General features: G+C 34.8%; 1 protein-coding gene across 1 annotated transcript; it reads left to right on the top strand.

Moving 5' to 3' along the window:
- Positions 1 to 78: 78 nt before the first annotated feature.
- LOC133183554 (cytoplasmic dynein 2 light intermediate chain 1-like) lies at positions 79 to 9,322 on the top strand. Its single transcript, XM_061318496.1, has 15 exons — positions 79 to 138; positions 341 to 393; positions 2,429 to 2,484; positions 2,696 to 2,730; positions 2,947 to 3,016; positions 3,234 to 3,322; positions 3,699 to 3,885; positions 6,104 to 6,172; positions 6,379 to 6,456; positions 6,584 to 6,663; positions 7,417 to 7,487; positions 7,718 to 7,763; positions 7,970 to 8,021; positions 8,570 to 8,662; positions 8,768 to 9,322. The coding sequence occupies exons 1-15, from the start codon at positions 128 to 130 to the stop codon at positions 8,843 to 8,845; spliced, it is 1,068 nt and encodes a 355-aa protein (XP_061174480.1). The 5' UTR covers positions 79 to 127; the 3' UTR covers positions 8,846 to 9,322.
- Positions 9,323 to 22,746: the final 13,424 nt, after the last annotated feature.

The raw sequence follows: 22,746 nt of genomic DNA, 5'->3' as shown, positions 1-22,746 counted from the left end.
TAGTATTATCAGATTTATTGCTCAAGGCGATATTTCTTTATTTTTCCAACGATCTTTTGTGTCTACGTCATATTCACTTCGGATATGTAAACATTTTTTTCACGACTTAGAAACCAGAGAAAAAAATATGTCTAAAGGGTAAAACTGTAGCACATATGTATTTAATTAAATGTCAGATTATTATATTTATACTAAACTGTGATATATTTAATATTTATAGTAGATTAAATTCATTTGCTGATAGGTTATACCAATATTCCGAAACTGACTGTTGTGAATTTAGAGGAAATTCGAAATTGCCTCTCTTACATGTAATTTTTGAAAACATTTTTCCATTAAGATTTGGAGAGAGGCTGCTCTGGGACATAGCTATTGACCAAGCACAGGAAGCAGGTATGTTGTGAAAGAGTATGGGTTTATTTTTTGAGAGTGAAGGATGGAGGAATATGATAATAAAACAGTGTCCTTTGCAAGTGTCCATATATAGCTCAACAGGTAGATAGGATAGTGGTCTAGAGTTAAGGAGTTCGGGTTCTAAGCTGTGTTTCGTTCTGTGGTAGAGCTGAAATGAATACTGAAAATCAATATTCTAATATTCTGGACTACTATTTGATTCGTACTCAAATATTCGTTGATGATATATTTAAAGTATATCTTTCTAAAATGTTATAATACGTATACTATTTGCAGACCAAAGAAAATTTGTATATGTATGTAATAATAAAATTGATAACGATATAGTTTGATGTTTAACTGACGACTGTTAAAGCTTCTCCTCATGCAAAGGAAATAGACCATTCACGGTAGCCTAGTGGTAGGGTGGTCGCTTCGTGATTGGGAGACCTAGCTGGGTTTGATTCTCGTTTGCTGCGCCACATCAAACCTGCAACGTAAACATAGGTAGTGACTGTTCCAGCGCCTGGCATTAGAAGTGAAAGTCACAGGTCTTTTGGACATGACCTTAAAAAACGTAGTACCTGTGTCACAATAGGCGTTGCCACGATAAACAACCTCACTGCTCAATGGCCCTGATTGCTGAGTATAGGTCTAAATTTGAAGCCCTTCACTGGCATATGGTGACGTCTCTATATGAGTGAAAATTTCTCAAATGGGACATTAAACAAAATACAATCAATCAGTTAAAGAAAGCGGAAAACAGACGATATTTTTTCTGTGGTGCTGACCATGCCTTATTTACAGTAAAGACATTTTTACATCACCCAAGGTTAGGTTGGTGGGAAAATGTGTAAATTTATGTACTTAGATAGGAAACTATCTTTACATACTAAATTTTTAAAAAAAAAATCTATGCATGGAAAAAACAGAAATGTCACAGTTTGTTAGTAAGAATGACAAATGCTGTAGAAAATTCAGAAGTGTGAAAGTCCGCGTATGTTATCGGGGTATTCAAATTACACATTACTGAACATGCTTATAACATTTTAAGAGGTCAGTCTGTAAATAAACGTGTTTCCAAAAAAATTAATGTCAGTAATTAGTTTTTAGGATTATTTCTTTTCAAAAGAAAACACATTTGTGATTTAGTGACAACTGTGATAGAAAACTGCATGGAAATGACAGGCCATGCAAATGATCGGTGATGAAATTGGTAGGCCTGAATTACACTTAATATGAAAATGAAATATCTTGATTGTATATTCAAAAGGATTTATACTGAGAAAAATTATGTGCATTCTTTGTTTCAATTTCTAATCATATTTCCTGTACTTTCTAACACTAATAAAACCCAGAGAGGTAGTCAACAGTTCATGTGGAGCATCCAAAGGATAAAGTAGCACTAAATTCTTAATAATACTGTAAAGTAAATTTTCATCGTTAAAGTACCAATATAATTTAATCAACAAAGTAAACATGGAAGTATAAATCATGATGCTGAATATTCGATTGCTAAATTTCCATTCGAATATTCGCCATTTACTATTCATTCGCGAATATTTGAACATTCGTTTCAGCTCTATTCTGAGTTTCTCAGATGGGTTCTATCACCGGTGACCATATAGCTCAGTTGGGCATACTGGAGATTTAGGGGGCCTTCGTTCAAATCCCGGTCTGGTCTCTCACATTTTTCTCCTCTCCCATTACATTTGGTGCTGTACCATGTGCTGGAAGTGACAGGTTAAAGACTTGCCAGAGAAGAGCTGGTGTCTTTGGGGCGGAAGACCTTTAAGGAATGTGGCAGTCAGACAGGTTTGAATGCTGATGGCCAGCTAGCTCAGTTGGTAGAGCACCTTACTGGAGATTCAGGGGGCCTGGGTTCAAATCCCGATTTGGTCCATCACATTTTTCTCCTTTCCTGTTACAGTTCATCACATTTTCTCTCTTTCTTATTCACAAGAGTAATAGTAATGTTGATGAAAATCAAGCTTGATGTAAATTCTAATGCTTATGTATATCTAATCTTAAACAGATGATGGACCTAAAAGTGAAGATGCAGCACTCTTTTTCATTGGAAGTAAAAATTCAGTATGTGATCTGATGAATGAATACCATTAAATTTTGATATGTTCTGTCTTTTTAAGAATTAAATAATAAACACATGAATTTTGATTTTGATTTAAATATATGGACAGTTATACATGTACACAGTACATAATCCAAAAAGCAAATAATTTGCATGTAATTGAAAATTAGGCATATACATGTATATTGATCAGTACATTCCTTACTGTTTTAGGGGAAAACATCGATCATTCTTAGATTCCTAGACAGGTAACATTGAGTTAATACTACACTGTGTGTTTTAAAAGTTTGTTTTAATTACATGTATAAACAAGTAAGAAAATGATGATGTTTCAACCTTTATCATTAGTATTTTAAAACTAGACATAGAGAATATTTTGCAATATCTAGTAATGATCATTTTTACATTAAATCATCAAGAAGTGAAGATGACTTCTATAGTCTAATATTTATTTTTATACACAGAGATGAAGCACCAAAGCCTACAGTGGCATTAGAATATACATTTGGTAGAAGAGCCAAAGGCCACAATATTGTAAGTATAATGAATGGATAATGAAAATCTAAAGATATATTTTGCAAACTTTCATTGTGTATTTAGAAATATACTCTGTAAACATGGATAGCATTTTCTTTTCTGCAGTTAGATTTTCCATATTTTATATGCTCTTGAGATTGAAGATCGGAATGTTTTTTTGTTGTTTTTTTTTTGTATGCCTGTCCTTTATATGCCCTTTTATCCTTTTGGCCAGGCAAAAGATGTAGGACACATTTGGGAATTAGGAGGGGGTACTTGGCTGTCTAAGCTAATGGAGGTGCCTCTTAATCCAGATACAATCCAGTAAGTGCTGAAAAGAAATCGAATGAAATCACAGATAAATTACTATTACAATTAGTACTTAAACAAATAGTGAAAACAATAATTTTAACTCAGCTAAACACAAACTAAATGTATATCTAAAATTATTTAGTTCAGTTTTTCTTAATTTTTCAAATTTCAAACATTTTTTTTATAAATGCTACATTTGTAATTATCTAAAATCTCCAGGAAAAAAATGTCCCAGCAGAGAATCTTTTGTATAACTGTATTTACATCTCTTTTCAATAAGGTAAACATGCACAATCATACGAGTGCATTTAACACAATATGGCCACCTCCATATACTAGAAGGTCACATTGCACGTGGTTTTTAGACATTTTGTTGTTTTATTGGTAGGCATACTACCTTAGCTATTGTTGTGGATTTGTCCAAGCCTTCAGAGATCTGGTTCACTTTGGAGACTTTGCTGGCAGCGGCCAAGTCCAGAATAGAGAGCATTCTGACGGAAATGAAGCAAGAACAGCCTGGTCTGAAGGACAAGTTACACAAAAAGGCCTGGGAAAGAGTGGGAGAGGAACACTCTGTAAGGAAGATATTTGTGAAAAATTATTTACAACTCAAACAAATATATATATATATATATATATATATATATATATATATATATATATATATATATATATATATATATATATATATATAGTGAAATTGTAGTAAAAGTCCACGGTATAGGTAGGTTATAAATTAAAATAAAATCCAAGATAAACAAACAAGTACACATTTAATTATTACACTAAGCGCTTTCGCCGTGAGGCTCTTCAAAGTGTAACAAAGTTTATAAAAACAATACAACTTGGTTGTTATGACGTCGTTATTGTGAAACAGAAGAAACAGCCGTCTACAGGAATTGAAAACTTTTTTACTTAGACAAAAATATCCCAATGATCTAATAGACGTCGCTATTGAAAGGGCCAAGTCAATACCAACTACAGATCTCCGGAGTTCTATTAGAGCAGGGGCCCAGGAAAACAATAAAGAAATCCCGCTTGTCATTACACATAACCCCCGGAACCTTAATATGTATCATTCCGTAAACAGTGTTTCCCCATTCTACAACAATCCCAAAATCTAAAGGAATTAATTGACCTGAAGAGCATAATCTATAGCCGGCGCCAACCCCCCAAACCTGAAGAAACTCCTTACAAGAGCCAAATTTTCGTCAAATGAAGACATACGCACAGTGGCCAAATGTATGAACCCCCTATGTGGAACCTGTCCTTATTTAAAAACAGGAGAGAAGTTTACTTTTAAATGTGGTAAAACATTTACCGTAAATGCGAATATGTCATGCAAATCTAAAAATTTAATATACTGTATGACTTGTACTTCATGCGGGGAAAACTACATTGGACAGACCAGTAACAAACTAGCTGACCGCGTAAGAGTCCATAAACAACAAATACGGGACCCTTCTGTCAGGAATACGCCATGCAGTGAACATTTTGATTCATGTGCGAATGGAAACTTTTTAGTATTTCCATTTTATAAAGTTCTAGAAAATAATGAACAATTACGGAGAGCCAAGGAAGATTACTTTGTAAAATTATTTAAACCTAAACTAAATGTAAATTGAACATTATAGCTTAAAATTAGCAGCCTATTTCATCACAATGTACATATGTTCAATTCTCTACTTTTGGCGCCCTAATGACATTTACCTGCGCCAATATATAATGCTGCCTTTATGACGTCACAATAACGACGTCATAACAACCAAGTTGTATTGTTTTTATAAACTTTGTTACACTCTGAAGAGCCTCACGGCAAAAGCGCTTAGTGTAATAATTAAATGTGAACTTGTTTGTTTATCTTGGATTTTATTTTAATTTATATATATATATATATATATATATATATATATATATATATATATATATATATATTTATCCCATGTTTACCCCTTTATCCCGTGGATATGACTCATTGGATAAATTTTTCATAATCCACAGTTGTGACGTCACAATGGTTTTTGCGTTAGCGCGATGAAGTAAAATAAAGTGGAGTCCTATATAAAACAGTGTAAAACATTGGTTGTGAAGTATTAAACATGGGATAAAAAGAATCTCCCATGATTTGTAGTTGGATATGACTTTTATCCAACTCGTTGTGTGTTTTTATCCCCTCGCCAAGGCTCGGGGATAAAAAACACACAACTCGTTGGATAAAAATCATATCCAACTACAAATCATGGGAGATCCTATATATATATATATCAATTTGTCACAACTTTTCAAAACAGTGGACCTTCAGATATCCAGATGCTTCAGCTTCTGGACGTTTTTTTTTTTTTTTTTGGTGGAAATGGACAATTACTACTGGAACCAAAGTGTCCAGATAAATGAGGCTCCACTGCATTGAATAACTTGACCTTTTCCTTTTGATTCCATGAAAAGCATAGGGCCGCTTTTTTTTTTTCATGTACAATACAAGTAAACTGGATGTTGAGTAAAGCTCTTGATTTTGTTCATGTTTTCCCCTGCATCTGTCATTCAATTTGAAATTACCTGTATATTTTTTCTCCTTTAATTTTTACCATTTGTTGTAGCTGCATTTAAGATATTCACTGCAGCATTTACATGTATTTCATGTTTTGTCCAAATTTTTTTTCAAAAATTCATTAAAAATAAAACTAACTTAGTAGAGTGAGTTATATGTTATTTATACAAATGCTGTATGCAAATTTAATTGTTGATAAATTTTATTTTGAAGCAATTTTTTCATGAATTATGGTCCTATTGCAGGACAAGACAATGATAGACCCTTTCTTAATTCCTTTGATTATTATAGGAGGAAAATATGATGTGTTTCAGGTAAGTTATATTTCTTGAGGAATCTTTGTATTTTGTGATTTAAAAAAAGTGGATAATTTATGTAACAAATAAGATCTGTTGTATCTTAATTCTTATAATTCAATGAACAATACAAAGCATATCTATCTAGTATTTGTAACAAAGAGTGTGGTTTGAAAATTCTAGCCAATAGATACAATAGTAATTGCTATTGAATTTTTTGGTAGGATTTTGATTCAGAAAAGAGAAAAGTTATATGCAAGACTCTGAGGTTTATTGCTCACACAAATGGTGCAACATTACAGGTAATTAATGCAAATATATACACATACAAATGGTGCAATTATTAATTGATAAGAACAGAAACTTTTCATTTTTTGTGTACATTCATATATGTTAGCAATAAGATTTATTCTTCCTTTCTACTTGTAGTTTTTTGGACTGAAACAGGAGCAGCTGGTTATGAGAATGAGAGGGCTCATTAGTCATCATTTGTTTGGGACAACTATGGGGTGAGTAGGGGTATTAACATTACAGTTTTTTAAATGTCTCTACAACTCTAAAAGATTCAAATGATATTGCTTTAATGCAAAAGTTCATACATTATACCTCCTGCTTGAAAAGCAGACGGTGTTTAGTGATGGGGGGGTCCATCTGTACATCCAAACACTTTGGATACCCTCTCTTATCTGCAAGTCATCTTATACCACTGAATAAATTCTTATCAGACTTTTACAGAATTTTTCTTACATAATGCCATTGTGCACCTCTTATCTTTTATTTCAATCAGAAAGACATGGATACTGCCATTCTTTCTATAACACAGAGGATACCCGTTTCTTATCTGCAACTCCTCTTATCCCACTGAATAAAATTTTATGAAACTTTCACAGAATCTTCATTACATATAGTGTCATTTTGCACTCCTATTTTTTGTTTCAATCGGACAGTTATTTGGGGTTTCCTGTAGCAAATCCTGGACACTGCCATTCTTTCTACAATATTGGGGTACCCATCTCTTATCCACAATCCTCCTATACCAGTGAATAAAATTTAATCAGACTTTCATAGAATCTATAGTACAAAGTGCCATTGTGCACTTCCTGTTTTATGTTCGGATCATGCAGACAGATATTTGGGGTTTAATTCCCATTGCAAAACATGGACTTTGTCATTATACTCACATTGGAGAGAGGGTATGAGCTCAGTGCCTCGGAGTACCTCTAGTTTGATGTTTGTATTCTGATTCTGTCAATGATTTACAGGAAATCTCTACAAGTAGACCACAACAAACCTCTCCTTGTGGCAGCTGGACATGACTCTTTACAACAAATAGGTGTGTGTCTTTATGTATACATTTTTTGTACTACAATTGTGAAATTAGTGATTTTCCTTTCTAAAAAATGAATCAGACATGTAAACAGATTTTATTCTCATACTTTTGCTGCATGATTTATTTTGATTTAGTGGGTTAAAAAATGTTCATATTTGCTAATATTTTTTTATAAATTAAATATGAAACAAAAGTTGCAGATAGATCACTGTTCACTTTAATCATATTGATAGGTACTCCTCCTTTATCCGACAAAGACATTGGTAGAGTCCATGCAAAGTAAGTCTCTGTTGGAATTAAATCCCTTTATCCATTAATGATAAATGAAATCATTGATGATACGTGTATCAAACAGTTCACTTGATCAAGCATGTTTGGTGCCCTTGACACCAGCTGTATGTGGAGGTAAACATGATTCTACAGAATATTTTTCCAGAAATTATTTAAGCTGGTCTTTATGACAATGACTTAAAATGTATTTACAGGAATCCTATGCAATTATGGAAGCATGCTTTTACAGGATTTTTCCCACAAGATGTAAGTTTGGTTCATTTCACAATAACTGTTTTATGAAGTATAGCTATTTTAACATTTCAGCATAGTGACAGATACACTGTATTCTGAAAGAAGAAATAGATAATTCAGAAATAAGATATCATTTTTAGAGTTTCATTGGCTTATGACATGAAGTTGGTCATGTGATCAAATCTTATTATGCCCAAAGGGTATTATAGTAGATTTGATCATGTACCAACACCATGTCATGACGTCCCTATGAAACTCTAACAAATGATATTTTATTTCTTATATTTATATTTTTATTTGTGTTACAAAGAAAAAATGCACTATTTAGACATTGTTATGGAAATGCAACATAATATACTGTATGACGTCATGTGATGTCACAGTCTAGACTTTCAAATATCTCGTGCGGTTTGCTTTACATACGCAAGAAAATCTGATCACATGACCAACTTCTTGTCATTGAAAATTGAATGTCAATTTAATTTGTATTGTTTAATAAGGAAAGACATTGGCAAATGTAAATATACTGCAATGCAGCATTTCTTATTTACAATCCACAGGATATATCAAACCCTGCCTTAGTAGATGACCCTGCTAAAGACCCTCAGTACCAGGAGGCAGCCATTGATTCACTCCGAGCACAGAAAGATGAGGTGAAAACAATGTTAATTTGTTAAAATAACAGAAGTACATGTAGTACAAAGTATGATCAGAGTTTTTGAATAACTAGTTTTGACATTTGTTTTATTCTTTTTAAGGAGTTGGAGAGATATCGTAGATTATGTGAGAGGAGAAGTAAAGAGGCACAGAGAGCTAATACACAGACAGTTTATTGATACAGAGGGTACCACACAATATTGTTTCTATAGCTGTCTTCAACTTGATTTATTAACATCTGAAAAGTTTGATTTCCGATGAAAGAAGTTTTATACTTTATACATTGAAAGGAAACATTTTTTAGACAAAGAATCTGTAAATAAATGGGATTTTTAGGAGGACATTCCAAAACCTTTTCATGATGCAAGAAGTGTATTGTTCTGATAGAGAGGTCAATGTCTTTTCTTTTGTAGAACGGGGCACTTTTTAATGTATCAGGATTCTTATGATTGTAGAACACATTTTAGTAAGTTCAACATGCACTGCATCTCATTATGTGAACAGCAGAAGAGATGACATTCAATTCATTACTAATACATGTATCAAATCCGTCCAAATAAATTACATTTTTTATCTATTGTACACTTTATTTACATGTATTGTACTGCTTTATATATTTGCATTTGGCAAATAAAAATGTTCATATGACAATTACATGCAGGTATTTTCTTCATGTTACATGTGATTGTTTTTATTCTCTTCTGCATATTGGAGATAAACAGTGAATTCTAAGACTTACCTATTTCACAGGTCATATTTCCTATTGAAAAGTTCAGATAAAAAAAACAAAAACAAAAAAAACATTGAATACTAGATGCTGCCGTAACACAGTTATACCAACATGAAAGTGATTGCCTGTTAAATGTGCATTTATTTGGGTAACTAGTGAAAAAGCCACAAAAGTTATTCTACGTACAATTTACATTTACATGTACATGCATCAAATAGAGTATAAAATACTCAGGTGAGCATGTGGCCCATGGGCGTCATACTAGTATTTCATATACCAGTAATAAATTTACTACCAGTCTGAAATTTTAAGGTGTTTTTGGAAAGGAGGTTTTTGCAAAAAAAAAAAAAAAAAAATTAATTTCCTGCCCCAAATTGTCCACCTTAACAAAAATTCCAAAATCTTATTGCAAATCTACAGGACACCACTAATCATACATTTTGATACATGTATATTTGTAAATTATAGAATAACTTTTGTGGCTTCTTCTCTAGTTATCCAGGAGAGTACGTTTAAAGGCAAACTCTTGCGTGCAGGTATTACTGTCTTATATTCGCATTTAGATGCACTTGCTAAGACACTGGCTTTACTCGAGTTTTAAAAACTGTCCCACATTAAGCAATCTAGATGCTGTTAAAAGACAGTAATACATGTACCATGCAGCAGTTAAGTGTGTGCATCTAAATGTACTCTCCTTCGTACTTGGGTAACGAGTGAAGAAGCCACAAGTTTTTCTAATAATGTACATGTATCAAATTTAGAATAAAATGCTTGGGAGAGCATGACACTGGACTACGGGCCATGGTTTCCAGAATTCCTCTTATATTTTACGCTGTAACCAAATCACCTTTTGGGTTATTTTTGGTGGTGTCTTGTAGATGTGCAATAAAGTTTCAGAATTTTCATCTTGGTGACAAATGGGCTCCATTAATTATATAGTACTTACTTACTTACTGCCCGTGACGCCTTTGGCGTATAGGGCAGTAACGAGGGTTCTCCATCCTTGTCTATCACTGGCTAGCTTTTGGAGTGTGCCCCAGCTTCTCTTTTGTTCTTTAAGTTCAGCTTCCACTGTCCGCCGCCAAGTGACTTTGGGCCTTTCTCTCTTCTGTTTTCCCTCTGGTGTCCAGAAGAGAGCTGTCTTTATGTTGCTGTCCGAGTCCCTTCTAAGTACATGGCCAAGCCAGTTCCAGCGTCTTCTGATGATGATTGTGGCCATGTCCTCTTGCTTGCACCTGTTGAGAAGGTCTTGATTTGAGATGGTATTGGGCCAAAATATTCTTAAGATCCTTCTCAGGGACTTTGTATAAAATGTTGACAGCTTGTTCAGGTCGCTCTCTGTCATTCTCCAACACTCTGATCCATACAAAAGGATAGGTAGAATGCAGCTTTTGTATAGTTTCAGCTTTGTTCTTGTTGTGTACTGACTTGATCTCCAAACAGTATGTAGGTTGTTAAAAGCTGCTCTTGCCTTGGATAGTCTCTCTTTGATGTCGGTCTCTGCTCCACCATCTGTTGTTGCTTTGCTACCCAAGTATGTAAAGGTGTTGGTGCATGGAAGGATGTGATTTTCCACTTTGACCGCTTGTGGGTTGTTTACATTTAGGGTCATGACCTCTGTTTTTTTGGTGTTTATCTTCAGTCCAATGCTTCCTGCATATTTGTGTAGCCTGCTGGTTTTGTCTTGAATGTGCTGGTGGGAGTGGGAGAATAAGGCTATATCATCAGCAAAGTCCAGGTCTTCTAGTGTTGTAAATGTACCCCATCTGATGCCTCTCGGAATGTCAGATGTTGTATTCTTCATGACCCAGTCAATGGCTATGATGAAGAGTGTTGATGACATTACACAGCCTTGACGGACTCCTGTTTTAACGTCAAACTCGATGCTGGTGTTTCCAACTCTGCATCTGAAGTTGACATAAAAACTCTTGATGACATCTATTAGATGTTGTGGGATGCCATATGACCGCACAATTTTCCAGAGACTGTCTCTATGAATGCTGTCGAAGGCTTTTTCGAAATCAATAAAATTAATATATAACTGTCGTTGCCATTCTGTACACTGTTCAATGATGTTTCTTAGTGTAAATATTTGATCAATACATCCTCGCCCTGGCCTAAATCCTGCTTGTTCTTTACGCAGTTTGACATCTACAGCTATGGATATCCTTCTGATGATGATTTTAGCCATGATCTTACTTGGGATGGAAAGCAGTGTTATTCCTCGCCAATTGTTGCAGTCGTTTAGGTTGCCTTTCTTTGGTATTTTAATGATAACTCCATGGTTCCACTCATCTGGTATGGTGTTTCTTTCCCAGATGTCATGGAAAATTGGCTGTAAAATTGTGGCTGTAAGAAGTGGATCTGTTTTGAACAATTCTGCATTTAAGTTGTCATATCCAGGGGCTTTTCCATTTTTTAGACTTTGTATTGCAGAGACAATTTCTGGAATTTGTGGTGGTTCAATGCTTATGTTTAGGTCATTTGCTGGATAACTGATGTCAGGTTCATGAGTTGGAGGTGGTCTGTTTAAGATTTCCTTAAAATGCTCTGTCCATCGTTCCTCCATCTCTTGTTCTGATGACAGCAACTTTCCTGTTTTGTCCTTGACAGGTAGATTGGGAGATGGTCTATTCCTGCCTCTCAGTGCCTTGGCTATTTTGTAAAGGTTTCCTTGTTCTCCTCTGTTGGCTGCCTCTTCTGCTTTTGTTGCTAGGTCATCTATGTGTGCTCTCTTGTCTGCACGTAGAGCCTTTTTCACTTCCTTCTCTATTTCACTGTATTCCCTTTGATGTCTCTCTTTAAGTCTCAGAGATTTGGCCTCATTTACTTTCTTTTTGGCATCTCTTCTTGGGCCAATCATTATCCACGTTCTAGGCATTATCCAGTCTTTACTCTTATGCTTCTGCCTATAACCAATACATTTCTCACCAGTTTCAGTGTAGATGTTGCTAATTTTTTCCCACTTTTTGTCGATTGATGTTACATGTATGTTGTCCTCTGGTTCCAAATTTTGTAATATATCGAACTTATTCTTGAGCATGATGTTGAATTCATGTCGTACCTTGATGTCTTTAAGTTTATCCACATCAAATTTCTTTCTTGCCATGTTCTTTCTCTCTGTGCTACGCAGTTTTAGTTTGATAGTTGCTGTTACCAGGTGGTGATTGCTATCAACATCGGCACCTCTCTTCACCCTCACATCCAATAATGATCGTCTCCATTTTCCATTTATCATGATGTGGTCAATTTGATTTTTGTCTCTCATGTTTGGAGAGTGCCAGGTTAACTTATGAATGTTTTGGTGGGGGAATAGTGTTCCTCCAATTACATAGTTGTTGGTGGTACAAAACTACAAGTCTCTCTCCATTTTCATTCATGCTTCCACAACCATGTCGTCTCATTGCCCTATTGTATAGTTCATTATCTGCTCCGACTTTAGCATTCATATCACCCATGATGACTTAATATCGTGGTCTGGTGTGTTGTCTAGTTCTTGCCGTAGTTGTTCATAAAAAAGCATTTTTATGTTCTTCATCTGCATCGTTAGTGGGTGCATAACACTGGAATAATGTCATGATGACTTGCTTTCCTCTAAGCCGTACTGTTAGCAATCTACTGTTGATTGGCTTCCATTCCATTAAAGACTTCTCAATTTCCTTTTTGAGAATAATTGCAACCCCTTCATGATGTTGTCCATCTTCTCGACCAGAATACAGTAATGTTTCACCTGTTGTTGTACGTATTTTCCCTGAATCAGTCCATCTGCTTTCACTGACTCCCAGCACGTGCAGGTTGTATCTTCTCATCTCGGCTGTTACTTGTGCTAATTTACCGATTGCATACATAGAACGTACATTCCAGAATCCTATTTTGATCTTAGTCTTGGCCGTGTTAAGGGCCTCCCTATTCGTGTTGGTAGTTTCCCAATGGCTTTCACTACCTACAGTCATACTGGTTCCAGTGCAGGTCCCAGAGAGGCTCTCATTCACAGGTATAGAGATATTCCTCGTTACTGTTTCCGTAACAATACTTTTTTATGAGTTAGGGTTGTTAGCCCTAAGCTCAACCCCCTGGACTCGGAGAGCCAGTGGTTTTCTGTCAGGGTATCCTTCCCTTAGCCACGGGTTCCAGTTATTTCAAGGCGCCGGACACTCGCCTTTTGCCACTGCCACTTAGCTACTAAAGCATTTCCAGGGTCACCACGAGGAGGTGTGGCATGTGACTTGCTGGCAGAACCTATTTAGAGACGGTGGGCATTAACTCAAGGTTTTAAGTGGTGAGACCTAGTGGCATAAGTATCACCCCTTGAGACCCGAACCAGCATTGTAATTATATAGAGAAATTGCATTAATTCTTTGAAAATCTTCTCTACTCCTGGGTATTTAGCAGATAAACTAAGTGCATGGTTATGAAGAGCAAGGATATCTCTTCCAAAATTGTGAAATTTTTGGCCCCAGGGTCAGGGGTTCAGGTGGGGTGGGGTCTGTTGAATATATAGTGAAAATGCAGTATTTCTTTGAAAATCTAGTTCTCTGACTCTGGGTATTTAATAGTCGAACGAATTGCATGGTTATGTTGAGCAAGGATGCCTTTTCAAAAAGTTAAATTCATAACCCCTCGGTCAGGGGTTCTGGTCTTGGGGTGGGGTTCTTCTGAATATAAAGTAAAAATCCATTATTTCTTTGAAAATCTTCTTCTCTGACCACGGACATCTAGGAAGCAAAAAGAGTATATAAAGTTGTAATATGCAAGGGTATTTTTACCAGAGTTTTTAAATTTTGCGCCACTCGGTCAATTTACTAATTTGTATTCTACTGAAAGAGTTATACCCCTTTGCTATTAACCTATGATAATTAATCACTGTAAATAATGTAATTGAAAGGTCAATTGAACTTGTGTTTTTCACTAAAGAAATCGATGGAAAACGGAATATTTTTAACCCCCTCCCCCCCCTTACTTTATGACATTACTCTTTGTATTAATTATTATAAAATTTCTTCTATATTAAATTATTATCTGAAACAGTAATTCCTTTTTACATGTGTTATATTATGAATTGTTATTTAACAAATTCATACCAAAGTATACTGTGCATGTATTTGACAAATAAAATAAAAGTCAGAAAGGCCCGTCGGAGCGTTTCCCTGTTCCTGATGCGATCGTCTGGGGCACGAAGAAAACAAATCGAAATAGAATGCAGTACACAGACACTGTGACAAAAGTCTGGAAATGTCAGTCTCACAGATAATTTTGTCCTCCTCCCAAGTGCCAAGAAACAACCAACTTGATAAATAACATATACCTTTAATATGTATAATTTGTATGCAATTCGAAAGAAAAATATTTTGAAGAGGGATTGCAGGAAATACATGTAACATAATTCATAATACAAGTAACTGAAGGATAAGACCTTAAAAGGAATCACACTCTCACAGACTTCAGAAACATTAATTACAAGTATTTGTTATTGGGAGGCCAAAATTAACTATCAAACCTTGAGTGGTAAATCGGCTACAGAAATTTTGGTCCTCTTGCACAATACAGTAATTATGAAGGACAATGGTAGGAAAATTGAATGTTAATGTAAAATTAGTCTTGTTATATAGATATGGAACCTGCAAAGACACCAATTAAGAACTCATATACATGTAGAGATTAACATCTGTCCTCATAAACAATGTTCCACGGGATTCTGAATACATTACCCAGACTTTTTGTTCCCAGTGGAACATTTAGGATTTTGAGGAATATTCTTACTAGGTACTTGTGACTCAAGCAATTACAAGTCTTTCATAATCCACATTTGAATCTACACGAGAGAGAGAGAGAGAGAGAAAGAATCTTTATTAAAATCGCTTGAGAAAAAGGTCAAACGGCGATTAATATTAAAACATGTCACTTCTGAGCATGCTAAGAGAAGCTACATTTCTTCTGAGAAAAAAAAATTTCACCTTTCCCCAGCCATATCCTTGTACGCGTAACATTCTTGTACCTAAACAAAGCGAATATATATATATATATATATATATATATATATATATATATATATATATATATATATATATATATATATATATATATATTGTTGTCGTTGTACCGGTCCGTCTGTCACACTATGGTATTCATCAAACTCCTCTATGTAAAATGTAATTTACGCAATAGCGTATTGTTGTGAGAGATAATGACTGTTAATGGATTTTTATGCCCCCGTATCGAAGATTCGGGGGTATATAGTTTTTGCCCTGTCCATTCGTCTGTCTGTTTATCTGTTTGTCCGCAAAAACTTTAACATTCCTCATAACTTTTGATTGGTTAGAGTTATATAGCTTTCATATTTCACATGTGTGATCCTTGTGACCTTTCTTTGGGTACCATCATACTTGACTTTGACCTTGAAGTTTGACTTACTTTTTGAAAAACTTTAACCTTGGTCATATCTTTTGAACGGTTGCTGTTAGGGCTTTCATATTTCACATGTTTATTTCTTGTGAGAAGGCCTTTCTTTGGGCACCATTAATTTTGACCATTTGACTTTGACCTTGATGTTTGACTTACTTTTGAAAAAACTTTAACCTTTTTCGTATCTATTCAATGGTTGATGCTAGGGCTTCCATATTACACAGGTATATTCCTCGAGACTAGACCTTACTTTGGGTACCAACATATTTAATTTGCATTTGAGAAAGTTTAACCTTCGCTATAAGTTGCCATGTGGGGGCATCAGTGTTTCACAAACACATCTTGTTTTTATATGAAATACTTATATAGGAAGCCCATAGGCCATATTGTGACCTAGCTGAGCATTTTATGAAAAATTGTTGTTATCAAGGTACGTTCGTTCGTCCGTCTGTCACACTTTTCCTTCCTTAAACTCCTCTTACATTTAGATTTGTGGCCAATTCAATTTTTTTGGAATATGATTGTTAGTGTCAAGTAGATGTGCAATAAGGTTTCAAAACTTTCATTGTTATCCTTGGAGTCAATTGGAGGTGGGCGAAAAACGGCGTTTTTCTGCAAAATCTGGTTATCGGAAATCCTCTTCAAGTTTACGTGGTAGCCGTTTTCATCATTAGAAAATGTAATTGAGGATTTCCTGTACACGTGCGATAAGTTTTCTAAATTTTCATTCGGGAGGCCAACTGGGGGCTGAAAAACTACGTTTTTTCTACTAAAAAACCCTGTTCCCAGAACACTTGTTATATTCCAAAAGACAGTAAGGCCACTAGTGTCTTGTAGATGTGCAATCAAGTTTTGGGATTTCCAATTTCATTCGATGTCCAATTGGGGACCGAAAACGCAGATTTTCTGGGAAAAAAAAAAAAAAAAAAAAAAAAAAAAAACAAAAATGTCAGGATAAACAGTAGCTTAATCAAAATTTAAACAGAATTTAATGTGTTTCATTAGATAATAAGACTGTTAATGGATTTTTTATATGCTCTATATGAAATACTTATATAGAAAGAACATAGGCCATATTGTGACCTAGCTGAGCATTTTATGAAAAAATATACACTTATATTAAATATTTAATAACGGTATTGTGGATTCTTGTATAGGTACCCAGATACGAAGGAGAGCGTCTTGTTTTAGAGGTAAACCCTTAAAAAAAGGGGGGGGGTGTATTACGACAGCATCTAGTTTATGTAAAGGACATACGCATCAAACTGTACATTCTGTCAGATAAAGAACTGATGGAGGCCCGTATGACCGAGATCAGTTCTTTCTCTCACAGAATATACCGTTTGAGGCTGAAACAAAATCTCCATTGTGTCATTGTGTTAAGATTGGACAGTATCAGGTTAACTTTTCCTATTGTTAAAACTGTCCAATGAAAAGCTATTTTTAAACAATAAAACCGATTTCTCTTGTTCACTTATTGGACAGTCTGATCAGCAAGTTTTAAAGGCTATATTTGAGCAGTCCAATTAAAATTAGCCTATACGTTTTATTATTTGTTATGTCTACGACATATCAAATGAAACGTATGGGCTAATTTTAATCAGACTGAAATTTGAGGTGCATCAATTCATTCTTGTTCAGTCACTTTCAAATTTACGCCAAATAAACATGTCTTTCTATAATGGTGTGAGCATTTTTTTTAACTCAAGCAGAATATAAGATCCAAATATTGAGATTGTTCTAAGTGAAATCCTGTTTTATGGAGAGTGAGAATGCAATGAAACCAATTTTCAGTCTTTTGGGTATATCTAATGAGGAAATGGTTTCAGCCAAAAAGATTCCATAACTTGGAATTATCAAAAAAACTATAGAAGATTTGAAACAAATTGGCTATCTAACAAAAAGCCACAGGGCCTTAGCGGTCACCTGAGTATAATACAACACTGTATATAAGGATCTATGTTAGTATAAAATAAAAGAAAATAAAGTAATAAACAAAGCTATGTTGCCCAAAAACAAGATAAATAGGATGTTAAAGGGTCAACAAAATAATGAATTTAGTGCTTAGTAACAAATCTTAAAGTTGATCAATATACTTGCCCGTACTTGCCGAAATTTGTCACTATAACTATATAAACTTAACAAAAGTGCTTGAGCTCTATTAGTAAACTCCTCTCATTTTTTCTTACATTGGCCTCTCTTAGTCCTTGAAGAATATTTAATGTACAAAGATAAGGTATCTTTGTCTCATTTTTATTTATCTATTATTTAAGAAATGAATTTGATTTTTGAGAATTCATGAGGACATGAACTACGACGCTTCATGCCGGTATATTTCATGAAGCGCGTTAGCATTACATTATTTTTGCGATGATTTGCTATATATTTTTGTCATTCAAAGATCATTTTTGATTAAAACAAGATGTGTTTGTGAAACACTGATGCCCCCGTATGGCAACTTATAGCAAAGGTTAAACTTTCTCAAATGCAAATCAAATATGTTGGTACCCAAAGTAAGGTTTTGTCTCGAGGAATATACCTGTGAAATATGAAAGCCCTAGCAGCAACCATTGAATAGATACAGAAAAGGTTAAAGTTTTTCAAATGTAAGTCAAACATCAAGGTCAAGGTCAAATGGTCAAAATTAATGGTGCCTTAGGAAAGGCATTCTCACAAGAAATATACAGGTGAAATATTAAAACCATAGCACCAATCGTTCAAATGTTATGACCAAGGTTTAAGTTTTTCAAGAGTAGGTCAAAATCCAGGGACAAGGTCAATGGATTACAATTGTTCGTATCCAAAGGAAGGTCTTGTCACAAGGATTACATATGTGAAGTATGAAAGCCCTAGCACCAACGGTTCAAAAGTTATGGCCAAGGTTAAAGTTTTTGAAAAGTAGGTCAAACTCCAAGGTCAAGGTCAAAGGGTCAAAGTTGTTAGTATCCAAAGGAAGGTCTTGTCACAAGGATTACATATGTGAAGTATGAAAGGCCTAGCACCAACAGTTCAAAAGTTAAGGCCAAGGTTAAAGTTTTTCAAAAGTAGGTCAAACTCCAAGGCCAAGGTCAAAGGTTCAAAGTTGTTGTTATCCAAAAGAAGGCCTTGTCACAAGGATTACATATGTGAAGTATGAAAGGCCTAGCACCAACGGTTCAAAAGTTAAGGCCAAGGTTAAAGTTTTTCAAAAGTAGGTCAAACTCCAAGGTCAAAGGGTCAAAGTTGTTGGTATTCAACGGAAGGTCTTATCACAAGGATTACATATGTGAAGTATGAAAGCTGAAGTATCAATCGTTCAAAAGTTATGGCCAATGTTAAAGTTTTTCAAAAGTAGGTCAAACTCTAAGGTCAAAGGGTCAAAGTTGCTGGTATCCAAAGGAAGGACCTGTCACAAGGATTACACATGTGAAGTATGAAAGCCTTAGCACCAATTGTTCAAAAGTTATGGCCAAGGTTAAAGTTGGATCAAATTTTGCAAAACTGGGTCAAACTCCAAGGACTAGTCAAGAGGCCAAATATGTTGGTATCCAAAGAAAGGTCTTGTCACAAGGAATACACATGTGAAATATGCAAGCCATAGCTCCAACCAATCAAAAGTTATGGGCAATGTTAATGTTTTTGCGGAACAGACAAACAGACACACAGACGGACAGACAGGGCAAAACCTATATACCCCCGAATCTTCGATACGAGGATAAAAAAGTTTGCACTTTTTTTTTTACTTCAATTAAGTCACAATGGAAATATTCTCACTCATCCCGCGTAGTTCATGAGAACGTGAACTTTTTTCTAAAGAAAAATATTTGGAAATGTAAATATATACAAGTTTACCTGACCATTAAAAACTATGAAAGCACTTTTAATTATGTTTTATATATTATGAAAATTCTTGCATAAATCTCTTATTCAATTGACCTTTCACGATTACATTATTTACACTGATTAATTATCATAGGTGAATAGCAAAGGGGAATAACTTCTCTCAGTATAATACAAATCAATAGGGCCTTGCCCAGCACCAGAACACTTGACCAAGTGGTCCAGATTTTCACAAATATGGTATTAAAAAAAGCAAGATGTGTTTGTGAAACACTGATGCCCCAGTAAAGCAGCTTATGGCGAAGGTTCAAATTTTTCAAATGCAGCCAAGTCAAACTCCAAGGTGAAGGTCAAGAGATCAAAAATGTTGTTACCCAAAGAAAGGACTTGTGTCAATGGATATACTTGGTAAATATGAAAGCCCAAGCACCAACCATTTAACAGTTATGGTCAAGGTTAATGTTTTCTTAAAGTGGGTCAAACTCCAAGGTCAAAGGGTCAAAAATAATTGCATGCAGTGGAAGACCTTGTCATAAGAAATCCACATGCAAAATATAAAAGCCTTAACATCAATTGTTCAAAAGTTATGTACATGTATAAGGTTAAAGTTTTTTAAAAGAAGGAATACAGTGTGAAAATTGAAAGCCCTAGCACTAATTGTTCAAAATTAACGGTCAAGATTAATGTTTTCTAAAAGTGGGTTTAACTCCAAGCTCAGAGGGTCAAAAATAATTGCATGCAGTTGAAGATCTTGTCATAAGAAATCCACATGCAAAATATAAAAGCCTTAATAACATCAACTGTTCAAAAGTTATGTACATGTATAAGGTTAAAGTTTTTTAAAAGTAGGTCAAACTCAATGGTCACGCTCAAAATTGTTCGTAGTCAAAGGAAGATCTTTTACAAGGAATACAGTGTGAAAATTGAAAGCCCTAGCACTAATTGTTCAAAATTTACAGTCAAGATTAATGTTTTCTAAAAGTGGGTTTAACTAAAAGGTCAAGGGATAAAAATTAATGGTACACAGTGGAAGAACTTGTCATCAGAAATACACATGCAAAGTACAAAAGCCCTAGCACCAACTGTTCAAAAGTTATGACCAAGGTTAAAGTTTTTCAAAATAAGGCCAAACTCCAAGGTCAAAAGGTCAAAATTGTTGGTATACAAAGGAAGGTCTTTTTACGAGGAATGTAGAATTTGAAAGCCCTAGTGCTTACTGATCAAAAGTTATGGCCAAGGTTAGAGTTTTTTAAAAGTGGGTCAAACTCTAAGGTCAAGGTCAAAAGGTAAAATAAATATTTACACTCATGAAAAATTCTTTTCTCATATACAAGTGAAATATGAAAGCCTTAGCACCAACCGTTCAAGTTGCCCGCGGTAGTTGGTAGAGGGTCTGCTCTAGACTCGCATATTAAGGAGATAATCCTTACGTCGCAGGCTTACATGTATATCCCACTGTGGGACATGGAGACTGGTCCTTCGGATGAGACCGTATAAACTGAGGTCCCGTGTCGCAGTAGATGCTGGCACGAAAAAGATCCCTAACTGCTCAATGGCCCTGAGTGTCGAGTATAGGTCAAAATTTGCAGCTCTCCACCGGCAAGTGGTGGCGTCTCCATATGAGTGAAAAATTCTCGAGAGGGACATTAAACAACAACAAACAAACAAACCGTCCAAAAGCTATGGCCAAGGTTAAAGTTGGGTAAATTTTTGCAAAAGTGGGTCAAACTCCAAGGACTAGTCAAGAGGCCAAATATGTTGGTACCCAAAGAAAGGTCACAAGGAATACACATGTGAAATATGAAACCCATAGCTCCAACCAATCAAAAGTTATGGGCAATGTTGATATTTTGCTGACAAACAGACAAACAGACAGACAGATGGACAGGGCAAAAACTTTATACCCCCGAATCTTCTATTACGAGGGCATAGAAAACCCAAACCCTTCCTTATTATATACATATCTGTACTCTTTTTGCCTCCTTGCTGCCCAGTAGCAGAGCAGATTTTTAAAGAAATAATGCATTTTTATTTTTCACTAAACATTCAACACATCTCCGCCCTAACACCAGAATTCCTGACGCAAGGTCATGAAATGCACTATTTTGGAAGAAGCACCCTTGGTCATCATGACTAAACACTTCGTTTGTTTGCTTAATACCCAGGGGCAGAGGATACAATTTTCAAAGAAGCAGAGATTTTCAAGGAAGTAATGCATTTTTACCATATAATCAAAAGAGCCCACTTTCCAAAACCCCTGATCCTGGGGCCACAAATATCACAATTAGCAAGAGGCACTGTTACTCGTATTAACCATAGAGGCAGGGACCATGAAATCTATATATTTTTGTTGTTTCTCTTTACTCATAGATGCTCTATGCCAAAATTGGTTGAAACTGATTCAGCAGTTCCAGAGAAGAAGCTGAAAAGGTTCAAATTTAAAGAAGTTTGTTCCTGAGCTTTTGAACAGATTTTTGTCTTGACCTCTATTTAAAAAATTCTGCACAATGTTTTAGTTCTTACGATAAATTTGGATTCTACAATGCCAATTAAGGACAGATGATACAGACAAAAAAAAAATGGATGCCTGGATTGGTATATATTTTTTGAACTATTTTAATTGTAAATGATTAGAATAAAATATTTCCAAAATATGAAGAAATTGTAAACTTTCTACGATGTTCAAAAATTCCACCTTTCTGCAACCATCCTTATTAATCTATACAATTTTTTGTCACTTTAACTCCAAATATTTAAGTAATATCTAAAATCAACATCACAGACCCCCACTTTTAATTTTCTTTTCTGAATATATAAGATAATTTTAAACATTCTGCTTTAATAAATTCAGAAAAAAAAATTCACTACTTTCAAATGATTTTATTGCTTGTTAAATTTTAAATGCCAGAAAAATTACATTTTTTGAGTGCAAAAAAGGTAAAATAATTGACTATGCGAAGTAATTTGAAACTTTTTTGTTGTCACAAACTTTAATGTGACTACACTGTATTTTAAGATGAAAAAATACTGTGTTTGTTCCCATAATTTATTTGGATAAAAAGTATGAAAGGAAAAACTTTGAAAAAAATTATTTTTGTGTTAGATGTAATTACAGTGCAAAAAGGTCAT

This window comes from Saccostrea echinata, unplaced genomic scaffold (genome assembly GCF_033153115.1).
Source record: "Saccostrea echinata isolate AGI-Se365-2 ecotype Australia unplaced genomic scaffold, CSIRO_AGI_Sech_v1 ptg000009l, whole genome shotgun sequence".
NCBI classification, from domain to species: domain Eukaryota; kingdom Metazoa; phylum Mollusca; class Bivalvia; order Ostreida; family Ostreidae; genus Saccostrea; species Saccostrea echinata.
The sequence above is the reverse complement of the archived record's forward strand: the minus strand, read 5'-3'. Positions and strand labels throughout refer to the sequence as shown.